The sequence below is a fragment of the Mus musculus genome, chromosome 2 (genome assembly GCF_000001635.26).
Source record: "Mus musculus strain C57BL/6J chromosome 2, GRCm38.p6 C57BL/6J".
NCBI classification, from domain to species: domain Eukaryota; kingdom Metazoa; phylum Chordata; class Mammalia; order Rodentia; family Muridae; genus Mus; species Mus musculus.
Window position 1 is genome coordinate 87,629,395 of NC_000068.7, and position 15,785 is coordinate 87,645,179.

Sequence of the window (15,785 nt, forward strand, 5' to 3'; positions counted from 1 at the left end):
ATATTTACTGAGATTCACATGAATGTTTTACCTATTCGCTATGTTTTCCTGGCTGGCATTGAAATTGTGAATCTCTGCCTCATTCTTCTACATCTATTTATGTATTTAATTGATTAAATTTAATGTGATAGATTTATGCATTTATTTTTTATACTCTTCTCATTTTGACAGGGTTTTTTGTTTGTTTTGTTTTTTGTCTCTTAACATATTATCCCATACCAGTAAGCCTATCATGTTGCTCTAGGATTGTAACTCAAAACAGGGCTATGATATATAATTAGTCTCTGGAATAAAGACCATGAGCATAATGTTATTGTGGTCGTTTTTCTGTATTTTGTCTTTTTCATTCATAGTGAGTAATCTTTCACCTATGATCATAAGAGCAAATCATCTAATGTAGGTCATAGATAAACACTATGTGAACAAACTAATAACTCTTAATCTGCTTCAAACTGTCATAGAATAAAGTCTGCACAGAATATATCCTGAGTTAATATATAAGTGTGCTATTGCAAGAGACCAGCAAACTTGACTAATATACCCTGTGCCATATCTAAAGATATACTCACCTTCAAGGAACCATTGAGTTGGTTTGGCCTGGCCACCTTGGGAGGAATAGATTTTTCAGATTGGGGTCCATGCCTTCTATGGAACAATGTGCCTCCCATTTCCTGAGATACTGACAAAGTCCCCCCATGCAGTGGAATATCCAGTATGGTTTGTTTTTCTCTGTATATTATCTTGGAAGTCAAGGAAGCAAAGAAGCTTGACAGGTCAATTGGTCTTACATACTACTCATCAGTACTCTGTATAGCTTGCAAACATCACTGTAACCTGGCAACTATACCTATATTCATCTTCTCAATTCCTATTGTAGTTTTTTTCTGGTAAAGATATAAAACATGTCTTTTTGCTTTCAATAAAATTGATACACCTTATATTTTGCTGTGGATCCTCCTACTGCTTTTGTTCTTCTTCACATCAAATGACTTTAGCCAGGCAAGTAAGGGTAGATGGTTAAGTAGAAGGAAGGAACAATTTTAGGCAAAGTATCTGGAAATTGCAAAACTCTTTCAGACTATCTGTTTCATGTTTAGATTTACAGATGTTCAAAGTATCTTAAGAGCATAGAAAATAGCCTTCATAAGGTACATGGTTACATGGATTTTAATTCATATCAAGTTTCTTTGTAGCTTCTTTTTCCTCCCTTGCACACGTCATCATCTATGTTAGATGTTCTGTTTAGTAACTCATAAAAATTATATTGCAATTTATCTTTGGTACTTATGACTCAATTTTGTAAGTTATGTTTTTCAACATGATATTGTGTATATTCTTTTCCTAAAGACAGATTTTTCCTTTCATATTATAAAAACTGCATTGTGAATTTGACATGACATGTGGAAAGAAAAATATCAAATATCAGCTACATATTAAAGTAATGATTATGTCCATGCAAATATATAAATACTTGTTTATGTATGTGCAAATATATAAACAAACAAATGATTCACACTTGTGTTAATTGCAACAGTAAAACTTCAAGCATAGATGAATTAAACCCTGAACTGCTTAAAGCTTCTTTTGAAATCCAACTATGTGAGACTAAAATAGGGAAAGTAATAATGATCAATTAATTATTTTTAGTGATTTTCGTCAACATGTTTTATATTGTATTGGTGTTATTTTGATAGTAATGCAGACATAAATATGAAAAATTGGATGGAATCATTGATAAGGTACTACCTAGCATATGAATACTAATAAAGCAAAGTGGAAAGAATGAAGATGTTAATATGTCAGAAAGATCAATGCTGGGGGTTTTCTTGATAGGCCTTCCCAGGCTGAGGACCTTAGTATCCTTGCTGATCGGGCAGCCCTTAGAAGAGACACAAGAAGTCTGGAAAGGGAGGGGTTGAGTCAGGCGATGGTCATGAGAATTTAGCTATTCTGACTAACTAGAAATCAGACTACTTCTCTGCCTCTAACTAGCAATCAAGCCATTTCAGCTTTTCTGAATGACTAGCAACCAGGAGTTTCTTTATTTATAAAGTTTCATAGCATAAAGACAGACTGATTATCTAAGTTGTACAAAATATATGTTTGACTTTTCATTACATGTCCAGTTTTACAAGTTCAGTTACAATGAAAAATATAAACAGAACAGATTTTGTTCTTAGTATTACTCTTTTTTTACATCAAATTTAAAGAATCAAAAGAATGTCTCCTCAGAAGGAAGAGACATTCATTTAAAATGTAAATGAAGAAAACATCTAAAAAATGTAAAAAAAAAAAGTAAACACATTTATTATATGACAGCTTCCTGTTAGACTAGCAGTGCTTGCTGTTTGAAAGTACTCCAGACAAACAAAATATTTTAACCCAAGAAGGGTGTGATTCAGGAAGACTGATGATGGAAAGAATCTATGAACATTTAACTAGATGCCTCATTCAATACAACTCTGAGGTTGTAGTCCATAGTTTTGTATAAATTTTAGACTGAAGAGTAATCTTTTTAAGCTTCAGTTTGAATCATAAAGTCCTTTAAATACATCCAAGAGACAAATTGTCAACTTCAGTTGTCACTCATCATAAAAAATAATGAATCAGTTCAAAGTATCTTAAGACATTGATGACTTTTCATTTTCCTTTTCTTTTGATTACATTTTATAGATAGTAAAATAGGACTGATGTGTAACTTAAATTACAGTTTAAATGTAATAAAATGTCTCAAATATTCCTTGAGAAAGATCAAAGTTAATTATTGCCCTATTTTCTCTTTTATCTTATTAGCCACTACATTTTACCACATTTTACATGGTCTTTACCATAGCCAAAACAATATTTGCAGGCATGCTGTTTTTCTTATCTTTTTCAGTTGTTATGACAAACTGCCACATACTGGAAAATCTCACAACTCTGGAGTAAAAGCATCCCAAACCCAGGTTAGGCATGGTGAGTGCTTAGAGCTTTCATTCTTGATCATAGATAGCCTGGACCTTAATTTCACTTTAGTGGCAGAAAGAAAGGGGGAGTTATGGTTAGGTCCTATATGGTAAAGTCTCTAATACAACCTCTGATGGCTCTGTCTTTATGGATTTTTTTTCATTTCTCACAGAATACACAATATATTAACAATAGTTTTATCATATTTTATTGAAAAATGTTTCATACATATTCTAGTCACAATTGTCTCCTCTCCCCATTCTCCCAAAGTCTTCCCAGGCACCCAACTCTTTTTCCTTAGACAATAACGAAGCAAAAATAAAAAGACAAAACAAACAAAGTTACCAAGGTAAACAGCTAGAACCTCACACTTATTACTCTGGTTGTATTTAAACATTTGAGTAAACTTATCACAGCTCTGTCCATAGTTCTCAATTCCAAAAGATGCGTTATGATACCAAGCAGATTTATCTAAGTGTAAAATGCTTTCCAGTAATTTCTGTGATCTCACAGTGTGCAATATGGGAAAATAAAGCAGAGAAGCACCAGGTTTTCAATTCTGAAATAATTTAATTCAGGATCATTTCATATTGTAATGGTAAAACTGAATGTGCCCAGGAAAATTCAACACATCTGGTTGTGACTGGCAATGAAAAGAATCTTTCCCCAGCTGTCAGACTTAGGTCCATATTCTATTATTCCATAAAGAGATTTCAAAGTTCAACCATGAGAAATATTTATCAATAATATAGGAAAAAGGTATACAAAGGACATCCTCACAGACAAGATGTTCACCTCTCAGTAATTTAATTATTGAGAATATTTTAGATTTGTGTCCACAATCATGTTTTATAAGGTTTTTTTTTTGTCAAATTCTAATGTGTCAATTATGTATGCAGAACATGCCACATTCTGGTAGAATTGTCTTAACAATGCTTAATAGCATTCCTAAAGTTCATATTATATAATAGCATTCATAAATATGATATAATATATATAATATATTAGCACATATACATATATATTAGCATATATATACACATATAATAGCATTCATAAAGTTCATAGGGAATCCTGTTTTGTTATTTTTTTGATGTTTCATGTTATTTCCCACATATGATTCTGAAGTTTTTCTAATTAGGATGATTCAGTGTTTGAACATACATACATATACATATATATATATATATATGTATATATATATATATATTCTCACTGCATGTATTAATTTAAGAAATAGATGCAAATTAATGTTTCAAGAAACAATTGAAGAGAATTATTTAGCTAGTATGAAAAACAAAGTAATTAGAAGCAAATATGGGAAATTATGGAAGAATTAAGAATTCTAGCCCCCTGTTACACAATGACAAAATATGGTACTTGTGTTAGCCAACAGGGTTCATCATCCAAAAGTGTCACTATATATTGCGACCTCTGATTGTAAGAATCACTAGATAGACATCATCTTCTCACCTATTAAAATTCCTTGTGTATAGAAGATGAGAATCTAGTTTCCTGGAAAATGTTATCTGAAAACCACACTAGAAGAATTGCTCTGGAATTTAGTTAACAGGGTTGAAGATCAAGACTGCCACGGAATCTCTTAGAACATGCTCTAGAAATAGAGTGTACAAGGAGAATTCTGAGTGCTTGTGAGGAGACTACATGAAAACAAGACTCTTATGAGCTCATTTTCATCAAAACACAGAATGTTACTGGGTCACATTTTTGAATTGTTCTTAGTTGTAAGAGATTGAAGTCACTTTACTCCAGATTAGTTATTATTGTTTGTTGCTGTTACTCAGTTGATTAAACTAACCTTTTTGTCTCTCTATAAAAACAAAACAAAACAAAACAAAACAAAACAAAACAAAACAAAACAAAACATAGTTTTACCTCACACAGGTAGGCCTTGTGATCGTGTACAGCTTAAATTCTTCAAAATGATACTCATGCTATTTTCATTAATCCTTGGAGAATAAATTGTCTGATGCTCTGAACAAAGTTGTCTATTGCATGAGACTATTCTTCCTCATTTATCGGCACAATTCCCACAGATCCCACAGCCACTAGAGTGGTAAAAATGTCTATGTAAATTATGAGAGTATAAAGTAACTGTCCATATTTCGTTTATAGATAATACTCGCCACTAATTAAGCCATTTAATATGCCTTAAAATATCTACATTTGTAAAATGCAATAAATACATACCAACCTCATCATATTTAAATTGACATTGAGAGGAAGGACTGAAACATATACTGTGAGCACAACTGAAATCATTAGAAAATTTTCTTAAAAGACAGAATATAATATGTTTGATGAAAACTATGCATTGATATCAACTTTTTATTGCCTTAAATATGATGCTATAAGTAATAATATAGTTTTAGTAAATTAGTATATTATGAAACGTTTCTCATATGTATAATGCAGACTGAATTAAGAGCAATACTGTACATTAGAAATTATGGTCAATCACCATTTATTCTTTAATTTTACCACAGCCTCTTTCACATCTTTGTTCCTCAGGCTGTAAATCAGAGGGTTCAACATTGGAATCACCAGGGTGTAGAAGAGTGAGGTCATTTTGTCTTGATCTAGAGAGTAGGCAGAACTTGGCCGGAAATACATGAAGAGCATAGTCCCCTGGAATACTGCAACAGCAGTCAGGTGGGAAGCACAGGTAGAGAAAGCTTTAAACCGCCCCTCAGCAGAACCGATCTTCAAGACTGATGATATGATGTAGCAATAAGAAACAAGGACTCCAGAAATGGTACTCAGCTCAATGAACCCGAAAATTGTGAATATAGCTAACTCATTGACCTCTGTATCTGAGCAAGATATTAATAGAAGAGGAGGCACATCACAAAAAAAGTGGTTGATCTCATTGGATCCACAGAAACACAAGCGGAAGGTCAGGGTTGTATGTATCAAAGCATCTGCTGTTCCCACCAGGTAAACTCCAGCCATCAGGAGGGAGCACAGCCGGCTGGACATGTTCACTGTGTAGAGCAATGGGTTACTGATGGCCTGGTATCTGTCATAGGCCATCACTGCCAGCAGTAGACACTCAGAATCTGCAAAGATGCAGAACGTAAAAAACTGCAAAGCACAACCAACAATGGGAATCGATTTCTCCTCAACTAAAAGATCCACCAACATCTTGGGTCCAATTGCTGTGGAATAGCAGAGGTCACAGAAAGAGAGGTGGCTGAGGAAAAAGTACATGGGTGTGTGCAGCTGAGTGTTCACTCTAATTAAGATGATCATCCCAAGGTTGGCCAGAAGATTAATGAGATAAACAAGTAGGAGTGTGGTGAAGAAGGTCACTCTCATGTCAGGGTTCTTGGTAATTCCCAAGAAGATGAATTCATCTACTGAGGAGCAATTTTTCTTTTCCATTTTTTCAAATAAACTTTAAAATGAAAAGGTATATGTTCACAATACTTTCATCATGCAAAACATTATTTTATTCCTTAGTTTATTTTTATCTTCAGAAATAAAATTATACTTCAATCTTCAAACTAAATGATTTTGTATTTAATTTTATGTATTTAAATAATATGTATTATGAAATTTAATATTTAAATGATTATAGCTAAAACAATAGTATTTAATATTAAATAAAATAAAGACATAACATATTTATTATGATATTAGTTAACTTCAAAAATTTATCTGACATTTTAATTAATATACTCTGAAATGTAGAAGGTGTTCTTGACAAACTCTACCCTTTATATTTCAGTTTCCCTGAATCAGCCTTCTTTAACAGGAATCATATATTTGTTATACTGTCATGAGATAGATTTGTAAATAGATTGAGGTGAAAGTTATTGAAGTTTCAAATTCATTGTACTTTGTATTCAGTTATATATAAATCAATTCTAAAACATCAAACTTTACTGACTAATGTTTATTTAAAAATGATGTCCATATTCCTTTTTTCCCCATACTTATGGATTTACTAGGTATTTTCTTTATTTCAAGTGCTATTCCCTTTCCTAGTTTCCCCTGAAAATTCCCTATACCCTTCTCCCCTCCCCCTGCTCCCCAACCCACCCACTCCCACTTCCTGGGCTTGGCATTCCCCTATACTGGGGCACAAAACCTTCTCAGGACCAAGGGCCTCTTCTCCCGTCGATGACTGACTAGACCATCCTCTGCTACTTATGTAGCTAGAGTCATGAGTCCCCCCATGTGTTTTCTTTGATTAGTGGTTTAGTCCAAGGAAGCTCTGGGGGTCCTGGTTAGTTCATATTGTTGTTCCTCCTAAGGGGCTGCAAACCCCTTCAGTTCCTTGGGTACTTTCTCTAGTTCCTTCATTGGGGACCGAGTGCATCATCCAATGGATGGCTGTGAGCATCCACTTCTGTATTTGATGACCATATTGCTAATAAAAATGTCTACTTTCCACCATTTGTGATAAAACAGTCTTTTAGTTTATGGTTGGTACCCAACAATTTCTGATTACTTTTTCTTCTGAATATATGTAAAGGTTTGGCTACCATTCTGGTTGAATATTTGTTGGGAGGATTTGGAACCAAAATATAAGTCTTATAATCAATCAAAGGAAATGACTAAAAAGTAGGATAAACAAAGTGAAATCACATGTGCATATGCACAGTTTAGATCTTGTATATTTAATATCAAAGATATAAAAACAACATGAGGACAAATAAAGACTTTCAAGATATACTGACTTCATTCGTATGTGTAGTTGTTTGTTTTTTTAATGATTTTCCAACTATGTGGGGCTTATGTAACATAATTACTAAAATATAGGGATGCATCATTATGGGAGAATTTGCCCACTTCTTTATATGTAGCTTATACATATTTTAAATTTATAAATTATTATTTTAATATATTTCCATAATTTGTTTTAATAAAGTTTTATTATAAGGTAATCAGAATAAAGACAAACAAAAAAGTCTTTGAAGCTCCACATGTATCTATACACAGATTGAAATTAATAAAGTGTGTCTGCTAGCAATCTATTAAAGAAATTCAATTAAAATTTGGTTTTATAAATATAAATAAGTACAGTCAGAATATTATTGTTATTTATTTAGAATTGTACTTTAATAAATTTTAAATATACTTACCCAAAAAAGGCTATTTTGATGATTAATTTAACAACTGCTTATTTCTTTTCTGAAAGGGCAATTTCTAAACTTATATTATTGAATTCAGATTTCAGGACTTTTCTGAGGTGAGTTTGTCTTTGGTAGCAGATTATAAAACAGCATTACATTATTTCATGTTTCTCTTGGGAATCATATCTCTGCAGCCTCTTCCCTTTAGGCCATGCTGCTATAATAACCTGTGATTAATTTACTCTTGGTCTTGGTTCCCCTGTGAGTACATGAAACTCCTCATTAAAGTGGTAACTATTACTTCATACTACTGTCATCAACTTGATATGTCAGAAGGAAAATTTCAAGTAAACTTTATATTGTAAGATATGTGTAATATATGTACATATTTTATGCAGTATAATATTTGTTATTATAATTTAACTAAACCAGAAACTTGAAAAGTTAATTCATGTGACAGATGTAATTATTTCCAAGATTTTTGTGTTCATTTCCCTTTTCCACTTTAAGAATGCTTTAGTGCCTCTAGCTTTTGAATATTTCATTGATATATAGTCCATAGACTACATAATTGACACTTGACAGTGAGCCAATTGCTTGATTTTTACTATATCCACAGACTGTATACTCTCACATTATCTGAATGTGGTCAGTTGTGGTCCCTACAACAGGTTTTCCTTTTCCAAACCCTGGAAAACTTCATAAGCAATCTTTTTACTACTATAAATTGTGAAGAGACTATCATACTAAGAAGTCTAACACAGACAGAAACTCTCCTCAAGTATATCATATGCTAAATGTAATGTAAAGTTGGGGGCTGGAAATATATGCGTCAGTGATTAAGACCATTTGTAACTATTGTGGAAGACTGGGTCTGGTTTTTAGCATAAACATGACAGCTCACAACTGTTTGTAAGTGTAATTTCTGGCACTCAGATACCCTACTCAGATCTCCATTTGCAACTGACATACATATGGTGCACATACAAAGAGAAGCAGAACACTCTTACACAATAAATAAAAATAAACTCTTCAAAATAATGACATAAACAGTTTTGTAAATTTGAGTAGCTTATCTTGGGGAAAATATTTAAAAAGTTACATATATATATATATATATATATATATATATATATACACATATATATATATATATATATATATATACACATATACATATATAATATAATGAATTTTGATGAAATTGAATTAAAATTGAGGTCACAGTTTCTCCTGATAATTACAGGTATATAAATAATTATTTTGTAATAAGAAGGGCTCATTAATAGTTTTTTTATAGTTAAATGATATTTAATACTTTATATGATTTCAACTAAATAAGTTTAACTATGATGTTTCTGTAAGAAATACCATTTTCTTTAAAGCAAGATTATTATTTCTTTTTTGATTTAAGCAAAAAGTATGAAAATTCCTTCCATCTAATATACTTCTGTTTTCAGATTGTCAATGTATATATGTTTTAATTTGCTTTTTCCTAATTTCCAAACACAATGAAGCTTTTCTGAGTTGCTTCTTAATTGCGTTTATGTCTTTGAGAGCTCTCAGATAAGACTCAGTCCATTTTTTAAAATTATATTTAGGGTTTTTATTTTTTTACACTCCAGATATTATCCCCTTCACTCAGTACAAATTCTGACTGTTCCACAACTTATACCTCCTGCCCCCGACCTCCCTGTCTCCACGAGGATATCCCCACAACCCAACCAACCAGATTTTTCCACACCCTGGGGCCTCCATTCTCTTGAGGTTTAGATGCATCTTCTCTGACTAAACCCAGACATGGCAGTCCTCTGTTGTTTATTTATTAGTAGCCCCATATCATATGGTGTATTCTGCCTGGTCGGTGGTCCAGCAACTGAGAGACCTCAGGTGTCCAGGTTAATTGAGACTGCTGTTTTTCCTACATGGGTGCTCTCCTCCTCAGCTTCTTTCAGCTTTTCCCTAACTCAGCCACAGGGATCACCAGTTTCTGTCCATTGGTTGAGTGCAAACATCATCTGACTCTTTCAAGGTGCTTGTTGTGTCTTTCAGAGGGCAGTCACGATAGGCCCTTTTTTTGTGAGCACACCATAACCTCAGTAATAGCATCTGTCTTTGGGGCCTTGAGCTGGATCCCACTTTGGGCCTATCACTGAACCTCCTTTTCCTCAGGTTCTTCTCCATTTCTGTCCCTGCAATTCTTTCAGATAGAAACAATTACGCGTCAGAGTTTTGAGTGTGGGATGACAGGTTATCACTTGATACCCTGTCGTTCTGCTGGAGATGGGCTCTACAAGTTCCCTTCACTCCAATGTAGACTATTTCATTTAAGGTCCCTCTCTTTGAGTTCTGAGTGTCTCTTTCTTCCTAGGTCTCTGGTACACTCTGGAGGGTTCCCCCTAACCTCCTACCTGATTCCATTCTTGCTGCTGCGCCTCAGGGTTTGAATCCTTTTCCTTCTGCCCAAAACCTGAGCCTCAGTCCATTTTTAATTGCTTCTTGACATTATTTGTTTTGGTTCCTTATATATCACTAATAATAATTTGCCATGTATACAGTTGACAAAATTTCTTATGTTCTTGGAAGATTCCTTTTCACTTGAATGGCTGTTTCCTTAGCTAAAGATTTTGGATTTTATGGGTTTGACTTTTGATTTCAATTTGGTCCCAATTCCTATACAAACAGTGTCTTCTTCAAAAGAATGCTTTCTGTTTCTATGTTTTGCAATGCACTGAGTATATTTTTTATAGCAATCTCAACATTTCAGATTTCAAATTTAGATCATTGATCTATTTGCAATTCTTCTCTTCTCTTTTATTTTCTTTTTTTACATTAAAATCCTAGGATGTTTATTACAAAGATAAACCCTGATCTATGACATGTGTTTATTGATAGGATTTCTGGTATCGGGTAAGGACACCAAGACCTCCAAAGCTTTTGGATTCGCAGTGACCAGGGTGCACTACAAGAAGGATCTGATAATACTGAATGAGAATAGCTTTGATCTCCTTCTTAGAATTTTCATCCACATATTTTTGGTAATAAGTCACCAGATCTTTTGAGATGGACTGCCAGTGAGCATAAATTTGGCTATATAACCACCACCCTTCACACCTACCCAGATATCCACACCAGCCAATTGTCCCTTGACCAGAAACAAGCTCCAGTAATTTGTATAGCAGTGTGCACAGCTGGATTATCTCCAGGAGTCTTCCATTCACCTTGATGAGCCCATTTCCTTGTTAGCAGTAGGCCACAGCTGTGGCTGTGTTCTTGTGCCCAAAGACCTACACAGACTGCAGTGGACCCTTGGACTTCATAGCTATACCAGCTCCTCACCACATGGCACCATCACTGAAAAAAAACCTGCAATTATTTTCTCAATATCAATATTGCAACTACAAAATAAAATTTATACAAATAGAATTGAAGAGGAGATATAATTGCCTATTTGGAGGCAAAATTCTGTTAATATTTATATAACCAATTAGAAAAGCTTTATGCTATCTGTTATTTATTTATTTTTAATTAACTAATTTATTTATCTATTAACATCTCAAACGCTGCCCCCTTTCCGGCCCCCACCTCACAGAGTCCCTCTCCCATTTTCCTATGAGAGGGTAATCCTCCATTAATCTCCCTACCCGGGGTCATACAGTCTCTAAAGGATTAGGCACATCCTTTCTCATTGAGGACAGATAAGGTAACTCTGTTTCAGAACTTATACCACAGTAAGGCTGCATCTTTACAGAGAATCTCTACCTCAGTTATTGGAGGAGCCCTGTAGAGACTGAGCTTCATGTCTGCTATACATGTGCCAGGAGCCTTGGTTTAGCTCCTGTATGTTTTTTCGTTGGTAGCTCAGTCTTAGAGCTGCCAGGATCCAGGTAAGTTAACTGTATTGGCCTTCCTGTAGAGTTCCTATTGCCTTCAGAGCCTTAAATTCTTCCCCCTACTCTTCCATAAGAGTTCCTGACCTCTGTTCAATATTTAGGTGTGTGTATCTGCAACTGTTTCAATCAGCTGCTGGGTAAATCTTAGAGGACAGTTATGCTAAGGCCCTGTCTGCAAGGATAACAGAATATCACTAATAGTGTCAGGGATTGGTGCTTACCCATGGTATGGTTCTCAAGTTGTGCCGGGTTTGGTTGTCCATTACTTTTGTCTGTGTTACATCTATGTCACTACATTTCTTTTAGTCAGGACAGATTTTAGGTCAAAAGTTTTGTGTCTTCATCTCTTCACTGTGGGGGTCCTATCTGGCTAAAAGAGGTGGCCTCTTAAGGTTCCATGTCACCACTGTTAGGCATCTTAGCTAAAATAACCTGCACTGAATTCTGGGAGCCCCTCCCATCTCAGGGCTCTAAAACTTCATAAAATTTCTCCCCACCCAAACCCTTACCAGGTGTGGGGAGAAACAGAATAGAGGGTCAGAGGGCCAGGAGAGTGAATGGAAATTTGCAGCTTGAATTAATTTTGGTACTGAGTCATAGATACAGGTATAAATTCATTTTTCTGGAGGTGGGGACTCAGTTTTTCAATAAAATTTGATAAAGATAATGTCTTTTCTCCAGTGTAGTTTTTTTGTTGGCATCCATGTCCAATCATCAGATGCTAATAATTATGATTACCCATGCTTAAGTATTCTATTTTATTGCATTGATCTACATTTGTATTTTTTGAGTACTATGCTCTTTTGATTCTAGCTCTGTTAAATATAATGAAATATGAACAGGCGATATCTCAGCATGGCCTTTTATGATTCTGTATCAATTTTAACATTTTTTTTTTTACTTTCTGTGAAGAATGAAGTAGGGCTTTGATTGAAAATGTGTTGAATCTGTAAGCTAGTGTTAAAAGAAATAACATTTTTACAGTATTAATTCTACCACATGGCACAAAGAGAAAATGTAAGTTGCATGCTATAAAACTGCATTAATAATAAAGTAAAATAGTGAATTCTCAGCTAAACTTAATATAACACCTAAAATGTGTTTTAGTTGGCAAGCAAGATGGCTCAGTGCATAAGAATGCATAATGTTCTTTTAAGTTCAGTTTATATCATATACATCACTTCTCTTACTCCTTAATTTAGCTCAGGTTCTAGGTGATCCAACACTATCATTTGGAATGAAGGGCACTACTGATATCTCCCTCCAACATAATTAAAAGTAAAATAATTCCTTTGAATTATTTGCTGACTTGGCAATTTGTGTTGCAGTGATTTTTATTGCAGTTAAAATACTTATTTATAGATAATTAATCCATAAACACTAACTTTATTACTATGCTATAAAATAAATATTTAAATGAATCCTGAGATTGAAGAGAAATAACTACATAATGTATATTCAATTGGACATATTTCCTAAATTGCATAGATCCCTCTCAAACTATGTACAGTTACCATGGCTTTACATGACTAAATACTCCAGTATAGCCTCTATTTTTAGGATAGAGCTACAAAAAATAACAATAAATGAGATGCTGTGGGAGTAATTATCTACATTTTCTCATTGGGAATAAAAGAGCTAAGAATGAATCCAAAAGGGTAGTTTCTATATACAGTTCAGTGCAAGTTGTAACATGGCTGTAGGGAGAGCCAAGATTCAGGCTATGCTCAGCTACAACACATGGTAAGATATAGTCAAGGTACAGTAGTAACATCTCAGCTGTTCAGGAAGAGATACACAACCAAGCTTCAAGTTAGACTATGCAAGCAGATATCAACTGGTTAGCTGAACAAGCTCTGTGGAAAACAGAAGAAGGAACAGCAGAAAGGGATGCTAATTTAATGTGCTATAATCAATACAGTTTTGTCTCATAGCACTAACAGGTTCTTCTTTGAAGCTTAGCTCATATTACTGCACAGTTGTAGTACTGCTGATCATGATATATATTTTTCCTACCTCTTTATCTCTTTTTCTGACTTTAGGTAGATACACATAAATTAAATGCATAAACTGTGTTAATGAAATTAATCTATACAAATTTTAAAATATATCTCTTATTTCAGTCACTCCTATTTTTTTTTCTTTCTTTAACTGAAAACTAAAGCCAGCTATAAATATGACTTTTGAACCACCCACACTAGGCTCAGGAGATATTCTGCAAGAAAGAGTGGAAAGTTTGTATGTGCTAAAAGAAAAAGAGAAGTTGTGTGCATGTGAAATGTTATCATCTGGACAGTGCATAATCACCAAAATGGCCATCTGAAACAGCTAGAAATGACTGCACTCAGCCTGCACAGGAATGGACACTGGCCAGAGAGACAAGGATCATACAGATTCATGGAGACCTACCTCTAAAAGCAGAACTGTTTTTTTTTTTTCTGAATAGATTAATGGAAAGTAGAATCATTTCTTTAAATTACGTATCTCCTGCTGACCCACCAGCTTCAGAAGTACCTGAAGCCTATTGTTACACAGATGATCCTGGTAAAACCAAATGAAGCAAAGATAGCAAATATAAATCTGAGAAAGAGACAGATGAGTAGATGGGAAAAATAGTTGACAGAAATAGAACAAATCAAAGAGTATAGGACAAAGAGAGCAAACCGAATATATTGTAGACCTGTATACAGTTATAAATGAATGAATTTAATTTAAAAAATACTACAAAACCACTGGGCTTTCAACCATCTGTAAGAATAATAAATCAGCAATTTTAAAAGAAATCCTAAAATTATATATGAAAGACAGAAATGTAATTTTTATTTTTATTTCTTTTTAAAATATATACACTTTATTTCTATAAGTGTTTTTACTGCATATTTATCTGTGAAATGCTTACATGTCTGGTGCCTATGGAGCTCAGAAAAGGGCTTCAGATCAAGGAGCTGAAGTTACAGGTTATTGAAAACCATCATATCATTGCAAAAATTAAATTTTCAGTGTGAGTGAAAGAAGGGAAGTCCAGAGATGAAAGTTAAAAGTTTACATGCAATAAAGTCTGGAGCTGCTGATCATGAAGAATTTGACAATTCAAGTGAGACACTGATACCAAGTTACCCTGCCCATCGTGCCATTGTTACGATGAACACAAGAGAAATATTTAATTCAAGGTAAAATATACTATAAGAAAATGAAAACACATTTTTGTTAACATTTCTATTAATCCAAAATATATTACCCTTTTACCGTCATATAGACTTATATATTAAATCATTGTCCTTTAATTGGAACCCTCTATCAAGAGATGGAAAGACAGGTGTAAATAAAATAAAATAAATGAGAGAACAATAATAGTAACATAGTGTGAAGTCTAAAGCAGGTATCCTTGATTTAATTGTGCATACTCTTTAGTTACTAATTATTGACTGCAATGCTATGGACATAATTTTGGCGATACTAATAAACATCAAGACTGCTAAAACAAGAACAAGAGCAAACCTTATTTTCATCCTCAAACATGGACAGAATACACCAACATTATTTTTTTCGACCAATTTATTGAAACTAGAGGAAAAGTCGAGGGACGTTAGGTGTGAAGAATTTGCTCAAACCCATTTTATCTCATTATCAATGAAATTTGTTAAAAGATGGTCTCTGCAAAATTCACATAATGGCTTGATTTGTTGGTTTGAAGTGAGGATTAAGAAAAGTGATCACTCTCATTACATGCAATTCTCAGTAGGAAATATTTCAAAAGTTGTACTATATTAGTACACAATCTATATTAGTACACATAAACACAGTCTCAGAAAATTCTATTCATTTTGTGATGTGACACAGAATT

General features: G+C 33.8%; 1 protein-coding gene and 1 pseudogene across 1 annotated transcript; both read right to left on the bottom strand.

Moving 5' to 3' along the window:
- Nucleotides 1-5,424: 5,424 nt before the first annotated feature.
- Olfr1132 (olfactory receptor 1132) lies at nucleotides 5,425-6,351 on the bottom strand. The gene has a single exon (NM_146836.1). The coding sequence runs from the start codon at nucleotides 6,349-6,351 to the stop codon at nucleotides 5,425-5,427; it is 927 nt and encodes a 308-aa protein (NP_667047.1).
- Nucleotides 6,352-10,933: 4,582 nt separating this feature from the next.
- Gm13742 lies at nucleotides 10,934-14,093 on the bottom strand (annotated as a pseudogene).
- Between the last annotated feature and the right edge of the window lie 1,692 nt (nucleotides 14,094-15,785).